This window comes from Lutra lutra, chromosome 16, assembly GCF_902655055.1.
Source record: "Lutra lutra chromosome 16, mLutLut1.2, whole genome shotgun sequence".
Lineage (NCBI taxonomy): Eukaryota > Metazoa > Chordata > Mammalia > Carnivora > Mustelidae > Lutra > Lutra lutra.
The window spans coordinates 35,143,204-35,168,246 of NC_062293.1; the positions used below are offsets into that span (position 1 = coordinate 35,143,204).

At 60.1% G+C, this 25,043-nt stretch overlaps 3 protein-coding genes across 11 annotated transcripts in view; 1 reads left to right on the plus strand and 2 right to left on the minus strand.

Annotated features, from left to right (window-relative positions):
- Window positions 1-857: 857 nt before the first annotated feature.
- TBX2 (T-box transcription factor 2) lies at window positions 858-9,844 on the minus strand. Of its 2 annotated transcripts, XM_047708857.1 has the most exons (8): window positions 9,175-9,844; window positions 7,790-8,057; window positions 6,680-6,826; window positions 5,408-5,484; window positions 5,145-5,308; window positions 4,055-4,692; window positions 1,842-1,895; window positions 858-1,790 (listed from the first exon to the last, which is right to left on the minus strand). In XM_047708857.1, the coding sequence occupies exons 1-8, from the start codon at window positions 9,567-9,569 to the stop codon at window positions 1,443-1,445; spliced, it is 2,091 nt and encodes a 696-aa protein (XP_047564813.1). In that variant the 5' UTR covers window positions 9,570-9,844; the 3' UTR covers window positions 858-1,442. The 2 variants fall into 2 exon arrangements, with proteins under 2 accessions (XP_047564813.1, XP_047564812.1); XM_047708856.1 differs by having other exon boundaries at window positions 858-1,895; window positions 9,175-9,715.
- A 529-nt stretch (window positions 9,845-10,373) lies between these two features.
- The window catches only part of LOC125087977 (uncharacterized), a 37,234-nt gene continuing 22,564 nt past the window's right edge, over window positions 10,374-25,043 (plus strand). For both annotated transcript variants that reach the window (XM_047708858.1, XM_047708859.1), the window contains exon 1: window positions 10,374-10,482. The gene's annotated coding sequence lies outside the window, so the exon portion shown is untranslated. The remainder of the gene's footprint in view (window positions 10,483-25,043) is intronic.
- Window positions 17,056-25,043, minus strand: part of BCAS3 (BCAS3 microtubule associated cell migration factor) — a 592,326-nt gene continuing 584,338 nt past the window's right edge. For 4 of the 7 annotated variants that reach the window (XM_047708851.1, XM_047708848.1, XM_047708849.1 and 1 more), the window contains one exon: window positions 17,056-17,855. In XM_047708851.1, coding sequence (XP_047564807.1) covers window positions 17,707-17,855 — 149 coding nt within the window. In that variant the 3' untranslated portion in view covers window positions 17,056-17,706. Of the gene's footprint in view, window positions 17,856-21,268; window positions 21,360-25,043 lie in introns of all 7 variants that reach the window. The other 3 variants (XM_047708852.1, XM_047708850.1, XM_047708847.1) reach the window with 1 other exon arrangement.

Consider the following 25,043-nt stretch of genomic DNA (forward strand, 5'->3'; position numbering starts at 1 on the left):
ATTCTAGCGCCCGCGGTTTTGGGTGCACCTCGGCCAAGCTCCTTAAAGGGAGAGAGGGTTTAGGGTGCAGCCATCTTCCCAGCTCCAGCTCCCCAGAGCACTAAAAGGGCATGCGTTTCCACTCCGGAGCCCCAGAGAGGGAGCCCGGAATCCCCGTGCGGAGTGGCTGGGGCGGCGGCCAGAGGCGATTGGCCAGCAGAGGGAGCCCGGCCCCCGGCCCGGGAGGCGGCCCGCGCGCGAAGCGCGGGGGGCTCGAAGCTGCTCGGCGCCTCCCCGCCCAGCCCGCGGCCCTCGCCGGCGCCGCCCGGCCTCGCAGCTCCGCCCGCGGCCCCAGCCCGCTGCCGCCCCCGGGGTGCAGCTGCTGCCGAGCAGGGGGCGCCCAACGTCTTGTCCCCGCCTCCAGCCCCTCCCTACGCGCTCGCTGCGCCCCCTGCCCCGCGCGGCCCACAGAGCGCACAGCGCCGTTCACTTCGCATTGCAGCGTTTTATTGTTTTCTCGCGTTTTTGTCTTTTCGTCTCGCTCCGTAGCGAAAAGTGAAAACCTGAGGTGGAGCCCGCGGGCCGGGCGAGCAAAGCCCGGGCGTGGGGGGGGGGGGGGAGCCGAGGGGCTGGCGGGTGGGAGTTCCTCCGGGGGTCGGGGCTTCTCCCGCAGCCAAGGACCCCCCGCCCCCAACCAGCCCTGTACAATATAGATGCTCATGTAAAATGAAAAGAAAATTTAAATGCTATGAATTAATCTCTAGATATTATGTACACAGCAATGTACACCTTTGAATAAATTAATACCAATTTGCATATTCTGGGAACCTTAAAGCTTATTTACACAAATTACCATTTATTTCATAAATATCTTCCCCCCCCCCCTGGAGACTCAAGGCCGAAGTGCCACTCCCTCCGCTGATCCAGGGGTGGGAGGGGCGCCTGTCTTTTGAGGGGGAAGAAGTGGGAGGACTAAAAGAACAGGTCCCTTCCAGCTCAAGTCTACACTGACTTCAGTCTTCACTGAGCCCAGCATCCCTCACTGCAGATTCTCAAGTGGTCCAGGCCCAAGACTAGGGGCTCTGGGCTTCTCTCCCAGGCTCCCATCCCTAACTCCTGCACCTTCTGGCTCTGGAAGAGACAGATGGGCGGGAGGACGAGGCCTCCCCACAGCGCTGGAGGACCCAGAGGGGCCCCTGGCCAATACCACCTTGACACTGGAGCAGATCTGGACCGTGACCAGTGGTTCCTAAGCGACTGTGTTCCCGGCAGCTGGATTCCTTGTGAGGCCCAGGGAAATGTCCCAGCCCCCGGATGGCTGGTCGGGCCTCTATTCCGGCTGCTGCAGCCTGCTTTTGCTCCTTTATTTAAATAAATACCCATTCTGTGCTGTACATGTCCCAAGCAGCAGGGGCAGGCAGCCCGGGAGGTCTGCGTGGCAGCAGAGCAGCTGAGCAGCCCCCTCACTTGGGCGACTCCCTGCCGGGGGAGAGGGCTCGCTGGCTCTCCAGCCCACTCACCAGTCTCTGGATGCTCTGCAGTTCACTGGCCACCTCTTTGGCTGAGCCGCTGGGTGACAGGGCACCCCGGGAAGGGGCCCCAACCTTGCGGAGAGCTAGCTCCGGCAGAGGGCTGGGCTCCCGGCTGTTGCCGCCTGCAGCCTTGGAGCCCTCCGCTGCCAGCCCAGTGGTGAGGAGGCTGGCGCTAGGTGGGATAGTTACCGGGATCTGGTAGGGGCTGAAACGCAGGCGGGGCCGGGCACTGCCCAGAAAGTGGCTCCGGGACAGGGAGCCTGCGGCAGCGGCAGCTGCAGCCGCAGCACTGGTGGCAGGCAAAGCGGAGGCCGCAGCCGCAGCAGCTGCCATGTACGTGTAGGGGTAGGGGAAGAGGCCTCCGAAAGTGGGCATTGGGATTCCCTGAAAAAAAACAAAACAAAACAACAGAACAAGACAAGGGTTAGGCATCCTGCCAGAGGTGTTCCGAGGGTAAGCTGGGTGCTGGGGGTGGTGCTACCACCAGCCATCCCTGCCCTACGTTTCTAGGAATATAAGCCCAGAGCTCCCAGAACCCAAACCCCAAGCAGCACAGGTAGGCATGAGCCGGTGTACTGCGGCCAACCCCAGTTAGAAGGGCGCTCACTTCTGAGTATGATGCAAAGGTCTGGCGCCATCAAACTCTGGGCCAGGTATTACAGTAAGAGTGAGGGAAAGACACGCCAGGTGGCTGCACTAGCATGGGCAAAGGCCTGGAGGCAGGAAACTGGGCAGGCAGAGAGCCAGGTGGCAAGCAGGCAGATTTGGCTGTCTTGGGAAGTTCTGCTCACTTAGAACACTGTCTTCCCCAGCCCTTCTTTCTGGAGGTGCCCCCAAAGGACTGAGGAAGCACAGGCAGGAGAGGGGAGGAGCCCTATAAATTCTCCTTTTACCTGCCTGCCTGCCCAGGGATCTCCTGCCTGGGCCAGGAGAAGAGGATAGATGCCAATCCGTTTATAAACTGGCCTGGATATTCTACAGAGAACTCCTGGCGGCTCCTCAGTGGCAGCTGAGGAAGGAATGCAAAGTCTGCCTGTGGAGAGCACAGTAGCCAGGAAACCCCAGACAAACACCCATCTGAGCCCATAAGGCCTGACTTTTGGATTAGCTGACCTTTGAGATAATGGCTCCCTCCCCGGAGTATGGAGGTATGGGGAGGAGTGCAGGGAGCTGACTGCCCTGGGCTTCCAGGGAGCCTCAGGCCTGGCTCAGGCAGGGAGAAGGAAAGAAGTAGCGTAGTCAGGAATGAGCAAATATCCTTCCTGAGAAGGTCAATTCTACTGGGCATTCAGTCCTGGCATCTCAGGTGGGGAGGAAGGAGGGAGGCTTCAGATCTCCCCAAAATTGGCTCTACGTGAGGGCTAGGGGCAGGCTACCCCGGCTCAGGAACTTAACCACTAGCATGAAGCCTCCTGAGTGCTGGGTATTCTCCACCTGGCCCTGCACCTGTGGCCCAAGCTGTATCTGGAAGGCCTGACTTCTGCACGACCTCTCGGACGCCCATGCTGGGGAGGAGACATTCACATACACACAGAATCAAGAATGCAGGTTAAACCTCCAGGCCCTATGTTCCATTTTCCCGAGGCTTCCTTGCCATCTCAGAGCCACACACACATGATGTGAGTGCTTCACTCACTCCACACATCTCTGACACTGAGCTCTGTTAAAAAACCCATTTCAGAAACCCCTTCCCCCTCCCTTAAAAATATTTGCTTCAGAACCAAAGGAGTCTTCTCAGACTTGAACTCCTATTTTCCTTCCCTTAAGATAAGATCTCAAGGGTTCAATTTGCCAGAAACCTCAGAGGGAAGAAAATGAATGTAGAGATTCCAAATCTTTCCACAGGGAATATTCCACCCAAACAACCAAAGAGGCCGCTCTCCCCATGGGATCTCCGCATTTTGCTGCTGGCCAGTTTCAGAGTCTCCCCTGGGAGCTCAGAATTTCAGCCTGGACCTGGGGAACTGAACCCCTCTTTCCTGAGATATGTGGCTGAAGGAGTTGGGAGACCCAAGGTAGGGGGAAGGAAGAGCCCTGTCCTTTGTCAGGTCAGAGGACTTCCTAGAGGGCTTGAAAGGAGCCAGGGGCATTTGAGAGGTGGGTCTTTGTGGCCGTCAGTTGTTCAGAAAATATTGCAAAATTTTCTACTCCCTTTGTCCAGGCATCATAGCCTTTCAGGGACTGACAGTGAGCCAAGAGCTTTTGCCTCCAAGAGAAGTGTCCTGAGGCCAGGAAAGCGGCCTTCCCAAAGCCAGAAGCAAATCTAGTCTGTCAGAGGAAGAGTCTAATGGGTTCCACTCTGTGCTTGAGGCATAGGGAAGGAACCCCAAAGAGGGTCAGGGATTCGTCGAGAGTCAGAAACAAGTAAGAAACAGTGCCCTGGCCAGACCCTAGACCTACAGTCTTAGTCTCCCCTGAATCTGGGCATCCTGGAGAGTGTCTGTTGGGTCTCCCCAGGACAGAGTCATTGCCAGCTGGGAACTCAGAGCGCCCATGGCACCCTCACGCCCTCACTCTTTCTCCCTCCCGATCACAGGCCTTACCTGAGATGCCAGCATGTGCTGGGAGAGGTGGAAAGGGAAGGGCGCAGCGCTGTTTGCCGCGCTGGCCGCGGGACCCAGCCCGCCGGCGTCCAACCCCGTGGCGGTCCCTGGCCCGCCTCCTCCACCACTGCCGCCGCCGCCCGCCACCGAGGCCAGCAGGTGACCCATGCCCATGGCGGAGAAGGCTCCGGGGCCCATGGCGAACTGTCCCGGGTGCAAGAAGAGCGGCTGGCCGGCCCCCAGCGGCCCGAAGAACTGCTGCCCGTGCAGATGGCCAGAGAAAGCCAGGCCCGGCAGGTGTCCGGCGCCCAGGGGGGACGCACTGTCCGTCTGCACCACCAGCGGCGCCAGGCCCGGCTCCTTGCCCTCGCCCGCCTCCTTGCGCCCGTCGTCCTTCCGCCTTGCTTCGGCGCGCTCCTTCTCCAGGCTCCGCAGGCCAAACGGGCCGTCCCCGCCGCTCTCGGCCGGCTCCTTGCCCCTCTCCGGGCTGCGCCGCTCCCGGGTGCGCTCAGGTTCGGTCAAGCGAGAGGGGCTGCCGCTGTCCAGGGCCGGGCTGCGGCCTAGCGCTGGCCCCGCGCGCTCCTCGCTCAGCCTCTCCGGCTCTGGGTCGCTGTCCGCGGCACACGACTTCTCCTCGGCTGCGGGAGAGAGGACGCGCGAGGTCACACACCCGCGAGGCCTTCCCCGGCGTCTGGGCCGGGTCGCAGAGACTGGGAAAGGCCCGCTCTCAGGGAAGCCGCGTCCGAGGAGCTTCTAGCTCCTCCTCGGGCAGGGGACAGTGGCAGGTCACCTAATTTAAGGCCCCGTATTTACTGCTGGAGAAACTGAGCCATGTAAAGGAAACTCACTCCCAGAGTCACACAGCGCCTGGGGCCTGGCTCGGAGTCCAGCCAGATCTTCTAGCTATCGGGGACCACCCTCCCAGGGAAGGCCTGGGTCGGGTGCCCCAACCCAGGCACGGTGCTGACGCTTCCCCCAGGCCGTACGGTTACCCGGTTACCCGAGGCTCAGCAAAGAGCCAGCCGGGCCCCCGGAGGAGGCCCTCCCCTCCGCCCTTCCTCCACCCCCGGTCCGACCACTCGACCCTCACCTCGGGTCCGATGCAGGCGCAGGGGGCTAGGCGCTGACCCCGGGGAGGGTGGCTGTTCCCGCGCGGGGGCGGGGTCGCAAGACGAGGCGTCCGACTCCGCGCCGTCGCGCTCGGGCTTGCAGTGTTCCTCGTACAGGCGCAGGGACGGCAGCGTCAGCTGCTTCCTGGGGATGAGCGGAGGGAGCGGGTCAGAGGCGCGCGCACCACCCCGCGGCCTGCTCGCTCAGGCACCCTCCCCATTGCCGCCTGGCTCGTCCCCTCACCTTTTCTCCCGCCGCCCATTCCCGGTGTCGCGGAAGCCCTTGGCGAACGGGTTGTTGTCGATCTTCAGCTGCGTGATCTGCGGGGGACCGAGGAGGCGGCGTCAAGTCAGGAAGCGGCTCCTCCAGCCTTCCCTAGGGCACCCCGAGGTCAGAGGCTGCCGGCGCGGAGGAGAGCCCGGCGAAGGTCCACCTGGTCCCCGCCCGCCTGGGACAGGACGCTCCCAGGAGGAAGGCGAGGTGAGGCGGGCTGGCGGGCCTCGCGGGAAGCCACAGAGTCTCTCCTCCTCCAAAAACTTCATTCGAAGCATATTCTCTTATCTTGCACACACAAGCCCAGAGCTGTGCGCAGAGTCGGGATCTGCCTAAGCATGCACCCGGGCCCGCTCGGTCACTCAGGTTAAACAAACCCGGCGTAGGAGCAGGCGCGGACAGGGACAGCAGAGCACATGCTGGTCCACGCCACAGGCGCAAATCACACTCACGGGCCCGCGCACACGCAAGTACACACAGACAAAACAAACACGTGCCACGGAACCAAAGGAATCCACACACCTCCACACCTACCCAAGGCGCCCAAAAGGTTGCCCGCCTACCCGCGTACACATCGTTTCACAAAGACAAAAAGAATGACCGGTTGAGCACTTGGACACTCTCCGGAGAGGGGTACACATGGGCACAGGCCCAGAGGGAGTGCTTCTCTGCCCCTCTAGAGAGAGAGAGAGTGTAGAAAGGCAGCAAGAAGAAAAACCCCTTTAACTTAAAGGAAAAGTCTCTAAACACTTCCCAAGGGGTTCAGGGCCTGGACGGATGGGGGAGGAGGACTTTAGGAACCTGTGTCACCTGTCCCGCCCTCTGGGCCCTAGGTTCCTATCGCTGGTTCCCCAGCCTCCAAAAAGCCAGGGCAGATTGCCTCTGGCTTCCTCTCTTCATTTAAATCCCCATCTCCGAGCCAAGAAATAAACGAATAAAATGTAAAAATGTCAGCGCAGTCCAGGGTCTCTGCTAATTGCTAAGTAAACATCCCCACCCCAACGAGAGCCCAGCTGTTCCCGTGCAGGAGGAGCCTGTGAGTACCTGTCGCGGAATTGGGAGGGAGCCTGGGGGATTTCAGTGGGTGCTGCGCTTACAGTGCAAGACTTGGTGCAGGGGAGGGAGCTGTGAGGGTGCAGGGTGGGTCCTGGGAGCTCAGCGGGGGAATGGGTGAAGATTTGGAGCCTGCAGGTGTAAGGGAGTGTTGGTGCAGGGACTGGGCCCGCTGCCCACGCAGCGCACCTTGTCGTTCTGGTAGGCAGTGACCGCGATGAAGTCGGTCTCGGGGAACACGTAGGTGCGGAAGGTGCTGTAGGGCAGCTTCAGGATGTCGTTCGCTCTCACGATGTGGAAGCGCGGTTGGTACTTGTGCATGGAGTTCAGGATCGTCTGTGGGGAGGGTGAGGGTCAGTCGACAGCCCCCAGCCTTTGGCCCCAGCATTTCTACTCCCTGGAAACCCCACCTCTTTCCAAGTCTCTCTGTCTCTTTCTTCGTCTACCTCCTCCACCCCCTCCTTGGCGATATTCTCCTGTGTTCTCTGCTCTTTTTCTTGCCTATATTTCTTTTTCTTCTATTTTTTCCCTCAGTTTTCTTTATTGCAGTTTCTTTCTCTCTCCACTTAAAAAAATTATCCCAGTTGAAAACAAATAAAACAAAATAAAAACCCAATAAAACTCCACTCTTAACCTCTCTTCCTGGGCTCATTGCTAAGCCCCTAGTAACTCCACGGACAGAAGATTTGGACCTTCCAGGGGCTCAACAATGGGCAGTCCCTTGTGCCCCAACTCCCCCCTCCCATTCACTGCGGGGCCTGGCTCAGGAAGAAACGGAGAGAACCCCCAAACTCCCTCCTCCTGGTGGGGCATCTGCCTGTAGGAGGAGGGAAAGGAATCTTAAGATGTGAAGGTGGCTGGTTTAACTTTTGAATCTCCTAGTTTGGGGGGGAAATGGGGACATGGGTCAAGGGGAAGGGTGAAGAAAAGCTGAGGTCGGGGACAGGACTTCCAAACTCAGCAGTTAAAGACCAGAGGCTGCACAAATGAGTCCCAGTCACACCTCCCTCCAACTGGGCTCTAGGAAGAGCTTTGGAAGGCCAGACCCCAGCCGAGATCGTGAGCAGCCTGAAGCTTGCCGCCCCACAACCCCTTCATTCCCCAGGCCTGCAGAGCGAAGCCCTCTGGGCCCAGGCTCAGCCAGCATGGGCCACAGGGCAGTGACCCGAGCAGGGGCACTCTGAGGGTTCGGCCAGCGCTCCCCTCTGGGGAATCCCCACTGCCTGCTCTCTGGCCCCCACCCCCTGCGGAGCCAGATGCAGTGTCCGACCCCCTTCCCTGCGCCTGCCCAGCACTCACGAAGCCATGCTTGTCGGAGATGTTGTTGGTCAGTTTCAGCTTGTGAAAGGCCACAGGCTTGGCCATCCACTGCTCTCCCGTGGCCGGGCTGTCCGGGTGGATGTACATGCGTTTGGGCATCTCTGGGTCGGCCTTGCCCGCCACCATCCAGCGTGAATTATGGAACTTATACCGGCAATCATCAGCGGCCACAATGTCCATCAGCAGGATGTACTTGGCCTTCTTGTCCAGGCCGCTGACTCGCACCTTGAAGGGAGGAAACATCCGCCTGCGAGAAAGGGAAAGGGGAAGACTCCGTGGAACCCGGTTTTATGTCTGAGGACCCCACTCTCCAGGCATACACTACTGCCAGCAGCTTCCCCATCTGGGTTTCCCTGTTGTCGCTCCTCTGCCCTCATATGACTGCCTGGGAGACCCCACCTGTGGTTGTTATTCCTGGGGGAGCCCATTTCCGCTGGTCAAACCCTTTCTTATTATATGGTTTCCCATGGGCCCTATCCTCACATCCTCAGGTTTGGTGACTGTCTTTCTCCCTCATCTGAGATGAAAGTCAATGTCCAGAAAACCCAGGCCCCCTAGAAATACACCTGCTTCTTTTGAATCTCCCCCAAATTCACTCGGGGGATATGCCCACTGGGACTGAAACTCCCAAAAATCAAACCAGAAGATGTTTGCTTGGGGAACTGGGTTACAGCCCAACAAGAACCTTGCGTTTCGGGGGAAGAGGGTGAACCTGAGGCCTGGATTCTTGATGGCTGAGTCGAACGGTGGAGGGGCTGGGGACTGTGATTTTCTTCAGTGTTTAAGGCTGGAGCAATGTGTGAGTAGGGGGCTTCTCACTCCTCGGGCCTGGACAAGGCTCCCAGCCCAGGTCAGGCTGCAGCTGGGCCCACTTGGGGCTTACTGCCAGAACGGAATGGCGGACTGGAATCCGCTGGCCAGCCTGGGCCTAGCGTGGTGTGAGTTTCATTCTGGGTTCCCGGGTCAGAGGACGGTCCGGGAGATGCTGCATCTCCTCAGAGTTCCGAGAACCAGACCCGGAGGCAAGAGAGCCAAGCGCCAGGGCTGAGGAGCCGCAGCCGAGATCTCAGAGACCCGCCGGGGCCGAGCCGCGGGGCCTCCTCGGCTTTGAGACTCAGAAAGGTTGGGACTATTATTTAGGAGCGTGTTTTCGTTTTGTTTCATTCGGGTAACTTTGGTGTTTTAGTTTTTAAAAATTCGCTTAGTGCTAAATGAGAAAAGTCAGCTTGGTTGTCTGTGGGAGCTAAGCGTGGTGCCCGGCCGGAGCCGGGAACCGCGAGCGGCCGGGTCGGCGCGGGTGGGTGCTGTCGGGTCCCCAGCCTGCCCTCCCGCTTGCATGCCCGCCGGCCAGCCAGCCGCCCTACCTCCCGGACTTGGTGATGACCATCTCGGTGCCCAGCTTGTGGAACTGGTCCCACAGCTCCTTGGCCTCCAGCGTCACCTTGGGGTCGTCCTCCACCTCGTCCTCGGGCTCCAGGCTCTTAAGCGAGCGCAGATGCGCGGCGGGCGGGTGCGGGCCGAGCGCCGAGACGTGCAGCCCCGCCTCGGCCGCCGCCGCCGCCGCGGCCGCCGCCGCCGCCGCCCCCGCCAGGCCCGGGTCGGGCAGCGGCTTGGCCAGCGCGCCGGGCGGCAGTGCGAGCGCCGGGAAGAAGGAGGGCTGCGCCGCCGCCAGGAAGGCGGACATGGGGAAGTCGGCCGGCCGTGGCGCGTGGAACGGGTGGTAAGCCATGGCGCTGGCCGCCAGCGCCGGCTCTCTCATCGGGACATCCGGCCCAGGCGCCCAGGGGCCGGGGCCGGGGGCGCGCGGCTCGGACCCCCGGCCCGGGCGGCGGCGCGCGCGGAGGAAGGGCGACCCGGGTGGCAGGCGCGGCGGCGGCTCCTCCCGGCTCCCCGTCCGGCGCACGGCGAGGGGCGCGGGGCTCTAGGCGCGGGGGTGGCGGGGGCTCTGCGCGGGGCTGGGCTGGGCTGGCCCGCTCCGGCGCCGGGGACCACGCGCGACTGGTTAGATCTTGTCGTGATCTCTGGAAAACTGTGACTATCTCACATGTCCTGCCCTGCTCGGATCCCCTGCGCTAACGAGCCAGGCCCCCCTTGATTGCTGATTTTACGCTTTTTGGACCAATTGTGGGTCTCCGGGGGCGGGGTTTTGACAGCTCAAGCCAAGCTCCGGCCGGGAGGGGGGGCCGGGGAGAAGGTGTCGGAAGCCTCAGCAGTAAGAAAACATGTCAACAGAATAAAATATTAACCAATGACGGGCCAGCGGGCCCCGAGACCCCTCCCCCTGCCCCGGCCCCCACCCGGACGCCCGCGCCCGCGGCCGCCTGCGCCGGGACGGGAAAGCGCGGCGGGCCGACCCGACCCGCCGAAAGGGCCTGAGGCGGGGGGCGCCCGGGTCCCAGAGCCCTGGGGAAGGACCCCCAGCCGCACGCCGGCTCCAAGTACAAAGCATTGACACGGCCCCGAGAGGAGAGGGGGCGCCCTCCTTCTCCCTCGCCTGGCGGCCCAACCGCTCTGGCCCGCGCCCCAGCTTGGCCTCCGACCCCGCTCTCGGCCGCAGCGCAGCCCGGGGCCCCTGCACTCCTGCTGGGACTGGAAAGAGAGGCCGGTGGGCGGGCGAGTCGGGAGGCGCGGGCGGCCGAGGTCCTGGAGCCGAACCCAGGTGGCGGGAGCCGGTGAGTGGAGCGGTGGTAGAACCCCGGTGGGGCCGGCGTGGGCGGGAGTGGGACGCGGCCTGGCGCTCGGGAAACGCGCGGACCCCCTAGCCCGCGCCCCCCACCCCTCAGGAAGACTCAGGAGGAACATGGAGTTCCCGGCAAGCCCTGAATTAAGCCCAGTATCTGTATGCGTTCCGGATCCAGCCTTGAGCCCTCCGACAGCCGGGAGAGGCTCGGGGCTAGGAAGGTGTGCGCATCTTCCGCCGAGCACCGGGCGGCACGGCCTGGGCCAATCCCGGTTCCCAAATCCGTGACCCGCGACCCGACGAATTTTCGCCGCATCCGGTACCGGAGACCCAAGTCTCCCTCATCCTAAACAGCGGCATCCTCTCTCCGCTCTATGCCGCGTTCTTAAGAGTTTGTTTCCGTTTCTCCCGAGGGTACGTCTCTCAAGTTCAGTAGTTCGGAGCAACGAGTGTGGGGGGTCGGAGTGTCTGGGCGCACCTGTGGTTGAATCCACCACCCCACCCCAGTCTTCGTTCTTCGGCAGCCCTACTATTTCCCCCGCCCCGTGGTGTGTGTGTGTTTGTGTGTGTGTGTGTGTGTGTGTGTGCGCGCGCGCGCGCGTGTGTTGCGCCCAGTACGGTAGTGCACACTGTGCACGGCGCGAGCCGCAACTTCAGGAGTGCGCCCAGTGAGTGAAGCGGCCACACACCTGCCTTGAATTGGGCTCGGGAGCTGATACTCAGACTTATTCCTGGTGGTCACGTTCTGAAGGACAGGAAGGACCACAAACTACACATGGATGGCACTCTTGCCCGCACATCCTATATAAATGTGGGTGAGTTCGGCCGGCGCGGGCGCTGTGCCCGCGGTGGTAGGCGCGTGCAGCCCACATCCCACAGTGACCCAGGCAACACTGCCCAGCCACTGCACACACCCCAGTCACAGGGCACCTTGTCGCTACACACTTGGACCTGGCATGGAAAGCCTGATGGCTTGGAGCAATGCGGATTAGGGACCAGCCGGAGGGGTTTGGCCTCCCGACCTTTTTTCTACTTTTCCAAGCCAGTCCTTTCACAGCTCCCTTACCCGGCTTGCAAACGAGCGCCGCCCCCACAGGGTTTCTCTTCACGACCCTGCTCCTGGCTGGGTCGCTACTCTCTGAGTGCCTCCTCTCTGTCCAGAACGAATCTTCGACTCTGCGCTGTGCAGTCTACGCAGATGGGGCAGAATCCGTTGCAGCTTTGCACAGGGAAAGTCGTGACGGCTCCATTTAGGCGGGATATGGCCCCTCGGGGAGGGACGTGTGTGGGCATGTTTGCGCCGTCGGCGAGGTGACCAGATAATAGGGCAGCGTTCCATAGTCAGGAATCCGGGGACGGGCCGGGAATCCGTGAATATATTTACAAAGTCATGGGTGTACATTACTTTCGTACCTGTAAGAATGTGTGTACATCTAACTGTGCAATTTGGACATTTTCCTGGGAAAGGTCCGCATCTGGTCCAGGGGTCCAAGGCCCGGAGAGTTCGAAACACGCGGACCTGGGTTGTTTGCCGAAGAACCCTGGAGACAGTGCATGCATGGCTGCATTGGGGAACCACTATCCCACCTGGCCACAGCCAGTGGGTCACCATCTTGCCCTCCCGCCGCCACAGGCTGTTTCCGGCCAGGCCCCTGTCGTCTGTCCTGGCTTTCCATCCCACAGCCAACCCGAGGTCCTGCTATAGGCACTCTCAAGATTCGGAATTTACCCCCTCCCCGCCCCTCTGCCAAACTCTCCACCGAGAAATATTCTTGGCTCCTCGGAAACCCACGCAGGGGAGGCCCAGGAGGCCTCAGAGCGGCGCCTCGAGTCTCCCAAGCTCCAGCTCGGCCCCTCCCCCACCTGGGTCTACCCCACGTAGACAGGAAGAGGCGCCTGTGGGGGGGGGGGGGGTCCCCGGGGCTGAGAGTTCGTGTCTCTTTAAGAGGCCCTGGGGGGCGCCTCGCAAGCCGCCCGGGGCTGGAGGGGGAGGGCACGGGCGGGGGCGGCTGGCGCCAGGCGGCCGAGGCTCCACAACAAAGCTCCGGCCCCTGTCACTTCGCATCGGTCGGGCCCCGCAGACGGGCGGGGGACGCGCGCTCAGCCGCCCCTCCCTCTCCCAGGCAGTCCTGGGCCCGGGCGTCGGGCGGGCGCGGGCCTCCCGGCCTCCCGCGGGTGGTTGCGCGCCCTCTGTACGCTCCGCGCTTCCCACAACTAGGAAATCAGGAGGGGGGCGGCCTCGGCTGGGTGGTGCCTTGGTCCCGAGCCATGTTGGACCGCCCGTCTGTCCTTGGCCCCGTAACATTTCGCGGCGTCAGGGGCCACTATTGGGACCTTCCCGGGTTGGGCCTCGCCGGTGTCTTTGCTCTCTGTGTGACTGGATGTGGATCTGCGTGCGCCCGCGTGCATGGCTTAGGGGTATATGGTCGGGTGGCGCAGGCGACGAGCGTCGGGTAACGGGCCCCTGTCCTGAGAGGAGAACTAAAGATATGATTGTGCCCGGGCTAAGCTCAGGTGACGTGTGTGGCCTATCCGTGTAACCAGCAGCGGAGGTGCCACTGGACGGCTGTCCCTATCTTGGCGCGGCGTGCGTGCGTGTGTGTGCGCGCGCGTGTGTGTGCGTGTGTGTGGTGGGGCGGGGGTAGACACGGAGTTGCTTCCCATCCCCGCTTCCCGGCCGGACCCGCGCCTCCCGGAGTCTTGGCGCCAGCCAGCCCCGTTTAGCGGCCGGGCCCGGCTCCCCCGCGGTCCCGGGTCTGGCTGGGGTGGGGGCCGCGGCCTCGATGACCCCGGCCCGCAGCGGCCCGGCCTGTCCCGTCCACTTAGACAAATTGCGGCTGACAGGCGCGCAGTCTCTCTGGAGTCGCCGCCCGCCCGACGCCTCCCTCCCGACCCAATTACCCCGCGCAGGGTCGGGCCAAGTGGCTGGGATGGGGTGGGGGGCGTGGGGAGAGCGGGAGGCCCAACCTGTTCCCGGCCCGCCCGGTGGCCCCCGCCTTGCTCCAGGAAAGGCAGCGGGGCCACTTTTTCCGGTTAGGTCCCGGGAAGTGCCTGGGCAGACTGCCTGTGTGGCCCAGTCCCCAGTCTTACAGGCGAACGCGAAGACGAGGCCCCTCCTGGCCGCTCAGGTTCCGGACTTACCCGGCCTTTGAAGGGGGTCGCTTTACACCCGAGGGCGAGGTGCGCCAGCCCGCAACCGAGGGTGCGTCCCCTCCGGCCTTCGGACGACGTCCCCCGGAGTTTTGGGGACCCTATAACGCTGGGCGCTCCAGACTATTAGCGGCTCTGGGGTCTTAGTCCGCTGGTGACCGCGGTCCGCTTGGGAGCAGGGATGGGCCAAAGTGAGGTGTACGTCTGTGAAACTGCGAGTGCGTGGACGCGCACTTGTGAAATGGTGGGTGCGGGTGCTTGGGATTACGGCGGCGCGAGCGGGCCATGCTGCCGCAGGGCTTGAGAGAGGGGGCAAATCGCTTAAAGGACCCCTAAGACCAGCCCACCTGCGAGAGAGGGGCGGGGCTGGCCTGCGCGCGCTTGCCGGGGTCGGATTCGCTTTCTCAAACGCTTTCGCAGGGAGCGGCCCGGGATTTCCTGGCGCAGCGTCGTGGGGGACAGCGCCCCACAATCAGGGTTCCAGCTGGGTCGTACGCGCCCTCTCTTTCCCGAGGTAGAGCTATTTGGCTGTCCGTCCGGTCAGCCTCCGGGCCTCCAACCAAACTTTTGCCTTTTTAACCGATAACTTCCTCTTTGCTTGATTCAGCCTGGTTGCTCTTCTTGGTAGGACGCGCACCTCTCCCCCTATATTACAGATGAGGACCCTGAAGCCCAGAGGGCAGTAATTTACCCAAGGTCACGCAGCTACCAGTGGCAGAGCTGGGATGGGAACTTGGGACCTTAGAAGAGAGCAAGGGCGCATCCACTCCTTAGAAGCTGGTGCTGTCACTGCTGTCCTGAGAGCTTCCCCCACTTACACAGCAAGGCAACACTGAGACTTCAGCCCCACTTTCAGGCTGAGCTCTTGTTTTAACTACAGGACAGAGGAGAGGCTCTCTCCCTTTGTCCCTAGAGTTTCTGGCTCTAGGTGTACAGGAGGAGGCTGCATTTCCAAGTTACACAGGGACGGGGAGTAGCTTCAAAAGCCAGGGTCTGGAAGCTCTTAGGGGTAGGGGATGGAGATGAGTGGGATCAGAGTCTTGGATTGTATGTGGGGGCACAGGACAGGGAGGTCAGCACAGAACAGAATCCAGCCCTCCTAAGAGCACAGGAGGCAGGAAGGAGCAGACAGAGGTCAGATCAGCTGTGCGACTTTGCAACCCTGTGGAAGGCCCGAGCCTTCTCTGGGGCTCTGGCTTCTCATCTACAAAATCAGGACTGAGCAGTACTCTTTTAAGTACCTTCTAGTTTAGAAATTCTCTGGTCTGTGCAAATCAGAAAAATCAGCCCCTGAGAAACCCTTTCCAACCCCAAACTGGCATCTGCCTACTCTGGCCTCTGCTTGCTTCCAGAGCTGATGCTGCTGTTTGACGGAGTACTTGCGCTCCTGGATTTGCCTTGGGACCACTGGGCCTTTTCTCAAATCAATCCCAGACAGTGCCCTCCCTCTTTGAGCTACCACCCCAGCTCCCATCAGCCTCCTCAGACCATGAAGATATTTTTTCCTCCATCAGACTGAGAGAAAGTCCGCGGTAATTTGCCCTTGGAGCAGGTAGCACTGTGAGAATCAGGGAGGTCACATGGCTCCCTCAAGGTCACTGGGTCAGGCCACAATTAGATGCATGTTCTGATGGCCTCCTAGGTGATGGCATCATGGAGGTCTGCTGGGCTGCTGGGCTGCTGGGGAGGGTGAGGTGAAGATTGCCCTTGGTGTTATCTCTAGAGGATAGGAGGCTGGCTGCTTGGGGGCCAGTGGGCAGTACAGTCCCCCACCTAGGGGCCCAGATCTCACTTCCAGCTGATTACAGGCTGTGGCAGGGTCCATAACCTCCCCAATTAGCCAGGGGCCAGGCCCAAGGCCTCTCTGATAACCCGAGTTCTGTGGCAGCCGCCATGGGGCCAGCTTATCTGGCCTTTCTTATCCTCCCCCTTCCCCCACATATTCAAAGACTTGCCCTGGCTGTGAGCAGATGAATAACCAGATTGTCCTGCAAGCTCAGCCGGCAAGTCCAGCCCTACACCCACAACTTTCCCTGACTGGAGGAGGCCACAGATGTTTTGCACCCCCCTGGAGGGAAAGGGCTGAGCCAGGGAGGACTCCTGACTCTAAGCTGCCCGCCAGTTCCCCGCATGGTTGGAGAGAGCTGCCCGCTCTCCGTCTTTGCCCCACCCACGAACCCACGTGGATTCAGAGGAGCTCACCTTTCCTAGAGTTTGGGACCCATCACCAGGGAGCCAGGCCATGGGTAGGATGCACAGGAAGCCTGGTTGCAGCCCTGTCCCCTGCCTCTTTGGGACTGAAACCCTGCTCTGGTGGGGGGTTGGGGCTGTGCCAGCCACGTCAAGATCTCGGCTTCAGCTGAAATGGGGGGAAAGCTGCTGCTGTCTGGCAGCCCCCACTGGCCCTGCCCAGACCTCCTTATGGCCCCAACATGTCTCTCCCAGCACGGCCTGTGATTCCTTACCGCAACTGCCGGCCCCAGACAGGAGGGTCTGGCTTCAGCCACCCCAGCTCCAGAAGGCCATCTACTCAGCCTGCAGAGCCCACCGTGATTCAGGTCCGGCTTCTCCCAATAGGCCCAACTGACCAGGTGGCGGGAACTGAGGATGAAATCTCTTCTCAGATGTCATGGGGGGGCACGTGAAGGGGGCAGAGGCCTCTGGAGCTACGCCGGCTCCAGCTGGACGGTCGCACGGGAACCCCTGCTTGTGAACTCAACTCTTCCAAGGCTGTTACATTAAACTTTACCCCAAACCACACCTGGCTCAGTGGGTTTCCTTCAATCCTCCCAGGCCTCGCCGGCTTCTCAGGGAAGAGGGGGAACTGGGGCTGGCATTAGTCTCCTTCCTGCTCGACACCCCTTTTTGCTCCTCCTATTCTGGTCTCCTTCCTGCCTTTCACTTCAGGTCCAGAATTGGGAAGGGGTGGGAATCAGGAACCTATCATCCAAGGTTCCAGCCAGGATTCATGAGACCTGCCTATACCTGACCACCCTTCCACCCTCTGAGTTTGAAAAGAGAAGCAATTACAAGGTGCCTGCCCCAACGAGAAGGCTAGCATCTTCAGGCTTTCTGTCCCCCAGCAGCACCACCCCTGCCCCCAGCCTAGCACATGTCAAGGACCTTACTGGCCCTGACTGCCACAGCCGGGGCACGGGGGGCTCCTGGCCTGTGTGGTGCCTCCAGAACTCACTGGCTCTGGTAACCAGCAAGAAGTCTGGAGAATGAACTTAAATCCGGCCCTACACAACTTGCACAGCAAACATTCTCCTTCTCCTTCCTACCCCCTCACTGACCCTTCAATCAGTCGCTCATGTTGAGGCAGGTGGTGCTGGTAGCGGGACACATGGTCAGATCCACAGGACTCTGCTCAGGGCTTGGAAGGACCCTGACCCCAGCGATGCAGAGACGGACACCAACTGTAGCGTGATTTATTGGACAAGACGTGCACTTTTTGACAGGGCCTTATTAACCACGATTTCCTTCACTGGACAGCACAGGACCAGGGTAAGAGGGCTTACAGACAAGAACGACAAATCCTTCCCATGAGCCAAAGGGGAAAGAAAAGAGGAAGGGGGAGGCTTCTCCTTCCTTCCTCCTTCCCTAATACTTTGGGCCTCAGTTTACCTCACGCCAGAGGGAGGTTGGCCAAGGGAAACTGGGCAGTGCATCTTGTAGCCAGGAGTGGGCTGGGGCTGTCCGCTCAGGGTCAAAATGCCCAGGCGGGCCATCCACTCTTTCTCCCCTTCCCCGTGGGTATGGTTAGAAGATACAAAAGCGGATCCAGTACAGGACACCATGTGCAAACGGAGGAGGGGACAGAACTTTCGCAGAGTCTCCTTCAGCCACAGCCCCGCTGGTGGGGGACAGAGGTCAGAGTGTGCCAAGGTGCTTGGGAGAAGGGGCTCTTCTCCATCCGGGGAGGGTGGGTGGCTGTTGTCACTAAGCTTGGGGAAGGTGGTTGGTGAAAGAGGAGCAGAGACTGAAGGGCAGGACCAGGAGGGGGGCTTCTCCCCCTCCCTCCAGCAGGTGAGTGGGCCGGCCAGTCAGAAGCAGGTTGCTGGTGCTACGGGAAGCCGGTGGGGAAGAGGCTGAGGGGCTGACTCTCATTGGTGGGCAGTGGAGATCGGTAGCCATCGAAGTTTCGTGGGATGCTGCCGCTGGTGGAGCCTGAGCTGTTACTCAGTGTCTCGATGCTTCCCTCTCGCTGTAGTTCTGCAAGACAGAGGAGAGGACCAGGCCTGGTCAGAATGGAGTCTGAGGGGCTGGGGCACACCCTGGGCCGCACTGTCTGCCTGGAGGCACCTTCCACAGGGGGGATCCCCACCTGCTCCCCAGATGGGCCAGGCAGCAGCTCCAGACACAGGGAGTTCACAGCCAAAAGAGGGAGAAGCTCCCTTGGCTGGCAGAGTCCAGTTTTAGGCCACAGTCTGTCCCTCGGTGTGGGAACCCCTTTACATAAGTCTGGCCACCTGCTGATTTGTCTGGACCACACTGCCATACACGGGACACGTGCCCACACCTGCACATACACTCATGCTCAGCCAGCATGCTCCCCGATTCCAGAAGTGGCTCCGGGCCTGGATCTACAGGTCAGGCAGGCAGGAGAAAAGCCAGAACATGGCAAGGACCGCAGCCTCCCTGCCTGATCTGACCCTCCCTCTCCTCTCTGGCCCTGCCTGCTCCCTGGAGCTTCCGCCCTGGCTTAACAACTCACTTGCTCACTCATTCTGACCCATACAGTCTGCCTGCTGGCCAGGCCGCCGCTCATCTTTGGCACCTCCTGGCAAGTGTCCAGTTTCCCTGCAGGAGGGAATGCCTGGTTGGAGAGGGGCCTATTCCAATGGAGAGAAGGTCCCTGCTTGCTTGCAGTGCCTCCTTTCTCCCTTTCTCTTAGCCCCCGCCAGTGTCCTGGGGGCCCCTCAGAATGCAGAGCTGCCCTGGGAAGCAGGCGGGGAGGCTCCCACCCCATCTACTGCCCCTTCCCTGGCCCTCCCACAGCTGAGCTGTCATCTTGGATAGAGCAACTGGCCCTATCTCATTCAGCTGTGGGCACCTTACTGCCTCCCACCCCCAATCACCAATCTCTTGACCTAAGATAGGTTTTGGGCCAGGTGGTTTGGGAACAGACTTCCCTGCATGTAGAATACAAGGAAGAAGGAATTATTCTTGGCTTTTTGCAATTGGCTAGTTCCTATCCCCTTTCAGTCCCTCAGAGTGGGCTCTGAGATGTGGGCACACATCCCCAGGAAGACTCTGGGAGCCTACCCCAAGCCAAGATGTGGTGATCTGCAATTTCTTCTCCTGAAAGGTATGCCTGCCTGGAACTAAGGGGGTCTTGCTTGTCCCCCTCAGGAGCTCAGGACCTCAAAGCAAACTTGAAGCAGCCAAGTGTACTTGAATGTTATACTTGTCTGGTCTGGCTTGAGACCTTCATCTACAGCCTACACCCACTCCCAGGCCCCCTGCCACCACACACATGCAGCACAGCTAGCTTGGATTAGGGTAACAGTCATGGCCTTCACTCTTGGTCTGGCCATCGGCAGCCAGCCAGGAACTAACCACTGACTCCCACTCCCTATAGGCCTCCCCCAAAGCACAGAAGCAGCCCAGCTGTAGCAGCCACAGAATGGGGTGGGAGAGTCTGTGCTGCCCTCCTTCAGAGCAGGCATGACCCAGGGGTGAGGGGCCCTCAGGTTGCACTGGCCATGTCTGGAACCTTGACACTGGAACCTCTCAGCAGATAGGGAGTAGTGGAAGTGGGGGCAGGGGAGGGCTGTGGACACAGGCTGTGGGCCTGAGGATGGTCCCAGTCTCCAAAAGGCATGGCTTCCCTGTTGGGCCAGAGACCCTGGGATACATCAAGAGTTATCTAGATACAGACAGAAAACAAGACAGGTGGCTACCACATGAGCTCTGTCTTCCCTGCTTGTTCTCTGGTCTCACCCTAATTTGGGAGTACAGACTGTGTGCCAACAAAGGGAGAAGATGGAAAAGCAAAGAAGAGACCCTGGGATTTCTACATGGAAGTGTCAGACTCCAAGAAAACGTTCTTTGTTCCCTTCTTTGCCCACAAGCAAGCCAAGGAGTGTGTGGGGGATCCCTGAGGCCCGCTGGATTTCCAAGACCCTTGACCTCATGCACAGCCATCCTGGCACTAGGGGGCGCTGACAGCAGGGCCAGAAGGGCAGAAGAGCAGAGCATTGGCAGGAGCAAGGAAAGCAGGGGCTTCCTCAGGATCTGGACACCATGCCCAGCAAGAAAGCCCCAGATGAAGGAGCAGGAAAGGCCACTAAAATGGGGAAGGCTGGCCCCTTTCCAGAGCTGGGGGATAGGCCCAGAGTTCTTGATGCAAAGGGCTGACACATCCACACTGCCAAGGAAGTGGAGGACACTGGAGCCCAGGACCAAGCACAGCAGTCCCGCTGCCTCTTGGCACAGGCCCAGGCAACACCCTCAGCAGCCTAATGGGCTCCACTCTGTGAGTCTGAGTGGATGCCCTCATCCCATCATGTGACAGCACAGGGACATTTGCCAAAATAACTTAGGAGTTTGCTGCTCTTGGGGGCCAGGTATGTCCTGACCGGCCTGGCTATTTTCTTTTCACCAATCAGGCCTGGGATTAGACAGGAGTGGGCAGGCTTCTCCCTTGCCCACCAGCCCCCCAGAACCCAGGTGGCCACACAATGCAGACTTGACATCCCCCAGCTTCCTCTCTCTCATTCCCCTCCTCTCCACTACCACTGCCTGCGTAGGACTGCACTTCCCATCTAGATGATTTCAAGAACTCCCTCCCTATCTCCCCATTTCCAGCAACCCCCTCTTCAACCCATCATACCAGAGTGGTTTGTCTCTGGCACAAACCTCATCTTGCTTTTCCTCTGCTTCAAAACCTTCATCGTTCCTTGAGTCCTCAGCATCAGGTCTAAAATCAGCCCTCCTAAATGGCCTTTCATGACCTGCCCCTGAGACCTCACCCACTGATGGCACCTGTTATTGGATCTGAAGAACCAAAGTAATGCACTTGTGCAGTTCTGGGATCTCTCCAGGCTGCCTCAGGCCCCTGGGCCTGTGCTTATGCCATTCCCTTTGACTGAAAAGCCCTTCCCAGGCCCCCGTGGCCCCCAGAACCCTACTCATCTTTCAAAGGTGAGCATAGGTATCCACGCCCCACAGGTGAGCCTGTCCTGCAGCCCTGGTAGCCGGCCAGGCCCCGCCGGGCTCCGTCCTTATTCCTGCCCCAGGCCTGTTCACGTCTGTGTCCCCACCCGGGTGCAGAGCCCTTCGGGGACTACTTCTGGGCCTTAGCTCTGTATCCCTCGTGCCAACCACAGGGCCTAGAAAATAGCTGGTGCTCAAAAAACATTTCCTGACTGAATGGTGTGGTGAGGAGAGGCGGGGAGCTTCTCTTCAGCATGTGGTCTATTAGAGAACTAGGGGCCTGGCTGGACCCGGGCACTTTTCTACATGCCTTCTGTCAACCCCCTTCTCTCTTCTCCCTGAGACAGAACAATGAGTGTGTGCAGAAGAGGAAGTGGAGGAGGGGTGCACACAGGTACCCCCCCCTTCGAGTCACCCCAGCCGCCCAGCCCTAGGAGCAAGCGGCAAATGGAAATGTGTGGCCTTACCTTCCTCCATCCCGAACACCTGCTTTGTTACTGTTGGGTTGCTCACGGACGCTGGGCTGTTGGCATTGTTTTTTTTTTCCTTTTTTTTTCCCTTTTGAAAAGAAAAGCATTGAGGAATCTTTTTGGAAAAGATATGGACAACGATTGAGAAGTACACTGATCCCTGCAAGCAGGTGGAGAGGTTGTAAGGAGGTGTGGGGTGTCACGCTGGGAGGAGGGCAGGCTGGCGGCGAAATTCCGCAGTCAAGGACAGTGACATGCATGTGTAGGGGGGTGGGGGCCAACCCATCCAGAGGGCCCCAGAGATGGAACTGTCGTGATGGAGCTGAGAGCCCCTCCGGCATGGGGGCTGGGAGAGAGGAGGAGCCACACACGGAGCAGGAGGGCAGCAGGGGAAAGGGGAGAGAAGGGTGCTGGCAGGCACCCCCATGCGGGCAGGTTGCTAGGAGAGGGAGACGAGACAGTGGCAGGCTGCAGAGTTTTGGGGGGACATCTTCAGACATTTGGACTCAGGGGCCCAGCTTCTGGGCTGCTGCCCTCCTCCCCCATTCACAAGCCCCCAGATCTGGGCAGCTCTTCTAGGGCCGAGGTGGGCTTATGGAGAGAGTCCAGCAGCTACCTGCTAGGGTCTCAGAAGAGAGCTGGGGGCCCTATGCCGGGGGTGGCTGGGAAAGCACACCCCGTAGCCTCCCTACTTGGAAAAATGCAAATTCTGCTCAGTCGGAAAAAGCCAGCTCTTAAAGAGGTTACTCCCCAGGCCTCAAAGCATGATAGGGGATGAGGACTAGTTCCCAGTCAAGGGGCAGGACTCAGAGAGAAGATAACTTATGGTGCCCTCACCTCCTGCATGACTGCACCTGCGAGCTGGGTGCTCATCTCCCCCTCTTGTGGACAGCAAAACCAAGGGAAAGTAGGAAGCCATGGGCTTTGGGTATGCAGTCCCCTGAGAAGGAACTGGGGTGGGTGCAGGCCCCGGGATGGAGATGTGGGCAACCCCAGGCATCACTGACTGGCTCCCAGTGCTCCCTGCTGGCTGTGTCCACCCATTCCCGACTGCTTCTCACTGGGAAAGGAACCTGCTAGCCACAGACGCCCCTCGATGCCATGGCCAGGGTGGGCAAGCCACAGGGGGTAGCGGGACAATGGAAGGAGCAGCAACTACGAGGGAGGTGCCAGGCTCTCACAAGTGAAAGAAAGAGAACGCTCAATCCTCGGGTTGCCCGCACTCCACATGGAGTCTGGCAAAGTAAAGAGGGGACAGGGAGGTGGCTGTCCTTGGTAGGGAAAAGCAGCTCTGGCTACCTGGGCACATATGCAAAGGGAGAAGTCATGGTTAAGTCTCTGTGAGGAGGTGGGGGGAGCACGGCTGGCTGCAAATGCGGCCCCACTGGGGCTGGGCCATGCGGAATGAGGGTGTCTCTCTGTGATAGTTCACTCCCTCATCCCACAGCTGGATACCGCAGCCCCTCTGCAAAAGTGGGAGCAGTGGAGACTGGATCCTGGGAGCCACAGGTGGGTACTGTTGAGCTGGGTGGGGGTGCACCAGAGGGAGAAGCAGAGGTTGGAGGCAGACGGGACTCTTACAGGGAGCCAGAGATGGCCTCTGGGGGCCGGCCGCCAGGACACCCCTTCTGTGGCCTTTCCCACAGGCTGGTCCCCAAGGCTGCTTCACCCTTGAGATGTTCCCTGGGGCCATTCTCTCCTCTGGATACAGACCCTTCTCTCCCTTGAGGCTGTCCCATACTGGCAAGCCAGAGACTTCCAGGGACAGACTGGATGGAAGCCTCTTCTCACTCATGAGTCACTTCACTAAGTGCCATGGTCTTGGTTCCCCCGTTCCCTAGGAAACGCTGGGGACACAGGAACTAAGTGAGCCCTGGAGAGAGTGGGGAAGCCCAGGTGGGCTGGGGACCCCAATGAAAGGTCCCCTACTTTGGGCTTGACCGTCTCCAGGCCTCTTCTGGGCAGATAGCAGTGGGGGCAGCTGGCCAATCGGAGACCCTGAGGGATGTCCCACTGGCTTCTGGTGGTGGTGGTGGTGGGGGGGACACTGTGGAGAGCCCAAGGCTCAGGACTCAGAGAGAGGCCTGTTTCTGGGCTCCAGCAGAGTCCATGAAGGCAGTGCTGTGGCTGTGTTCGGGAGGAGGGTGCCTGGGCCCTGTGGTTCAGCCTCCGAGCAGCCCTGGCACTTCCTCCATCACCAAAGCAGCAGCATCTACGGGCGGCCCCTCCGGTGTGCTCGGCACTCAGCCCTGTTCTGCACACTCAGAGCCTCACGATGCTGCTCATTAAAGGGATTAGCAGAGCACTTTTATTGGGCTCTGGCTGCAGCCACACAGCCTGGCCCTAAATGAGCCACCCAAGCGGCTGGGGTGGGGGCGGTAGGGTTAGAGCTCAGGACAGTCTCAGCCTGCACCCACAGCAGCTTCTGGCAGTGGGAAGGGAGGACGCCTCCCCACCCCCAGCCCCACCTCCTATCCCAGGCTCTCAAGGGCCTGAGGAGAGGGGAGGGGCAGTGTCTGTCCAGAGCGGGGAGGCGGTTTAGGGAAAAGGTCGAGAGCACAGGCCCCAGCCTGCGGCCACTTGGGAGACTTAGGGCAGGTTACTCAACATCTCCTCTGCCTCAGTTTCCTGTGCATGAGGATAACAATGTTTGGTTCCTAGTGTGGCTGTGGCATTAAATTAAATAACGCAATGCACGTAGAGTACGTCACAAAGCTTAAAGCTTCCAGGCCGGCAAATGCGGAGTTACTACTATTGTCGCAATTTTAATAGTGATGGTGATTATCCACAGGGGCTTCTGGGTCCCTCTCTGTCTTCCCCCTCCAGGAGGTGCCTCTGCCAAACAGGCCCCTATCGGCTCGCCTGCCACTAGGGCTTGGGAAGGATTCTTTCTTTTTAATCAAGAAATGGCCCGCTGAGGAAGATGGCAGATATGTGTTTACAGCTTTTCATTTCTCTCCTTGCTTCTTTGTAAATACCCTTTTCCAAGCTGGAAAATAAATTTCCAACCCTGTTGACATGCATTGATTTTTCCCTCCTGCATCTACCTTCCCCATCTGCAGGGCCTATGGTTAAGCCCCTTGCCTGGGTTGGGCTCAGCGGTACCCCAGGGGAGCGGGTGGCCCCAGAACACTGAACAGCCAGCCAAACTGCCCCATCCTGCCCATGCCTGGCTCAGAGGAGGTCTGCAAATAGAAATAGTTCCGGTCCCCTTCTTGGCTGGGGAGGGAGGTTGGGGTTGGCGGGGGGTATCGGTGGATCTGACTAGGGGGTTAGAGATTTTCAGAACTTCTTTGGATGGGATATATGGAGAGGAGACCAGGGATCACAGGGCTGCTGCCACGTTCAGCAGATGGATCCAAATGGGGTCTGCCCCAAGCAATCCACTTGGGCAGCCAGGAGCCTGCTGGGACCTGCTGGCTGGGACCAACCAAGCACCCTGGGACATGGAGAGAAAAAGGTGAAGCAGGCAGGGGCGCTGAATGCTTCCTGTGGGGCTGAGCAGGACTGGCAAGCCCCTGATGCTGGGATCCAGAGAGACAGCCCGGATGCCAATCAGGAGACTGCCTGCCTTACACCAGTCCTGGGCTGGGAAACTCCTGCTCACTCCTCTAGAGTGAGGCAGAGACAGAAATGGAATTGGCTAAAAATGTTTCCAGAAACCCCAACAGCTCTGTCAAAGACCACACTCTGGGCCAGAGCCACTCTCAGCACTGTCAATTTTTAGGAGGATACGAGGGCAGCAGGTAAAGGAGGCAGCCCATGGGGAGGC

Bases quoted from the DNA above. Each gene is read 5' to 3' on its own strand.
- TBX2 (XM_047708856.1), bottom strand. From the start codon at position 9,569: ATGAGAGAGCCGGCGCTGGCGGCCAGCGCCATGGCTTACCACCCGTTC. The intron at 8,058-9,174 runs GTAGGGCGGCTG...CCTTTCTCGCAG, and splicing joins GTCATCACCAAGTCCGGGAG to GCGGATGTTTCCTCCCTTCA. The intron at 1,896-4,054 runs GTAAGGCCTGTG...GTTTTTTTTCAG, and splicing joins AGCACATGCTGGCATCTCAG to GGAATCCCAATGCCCACTTT.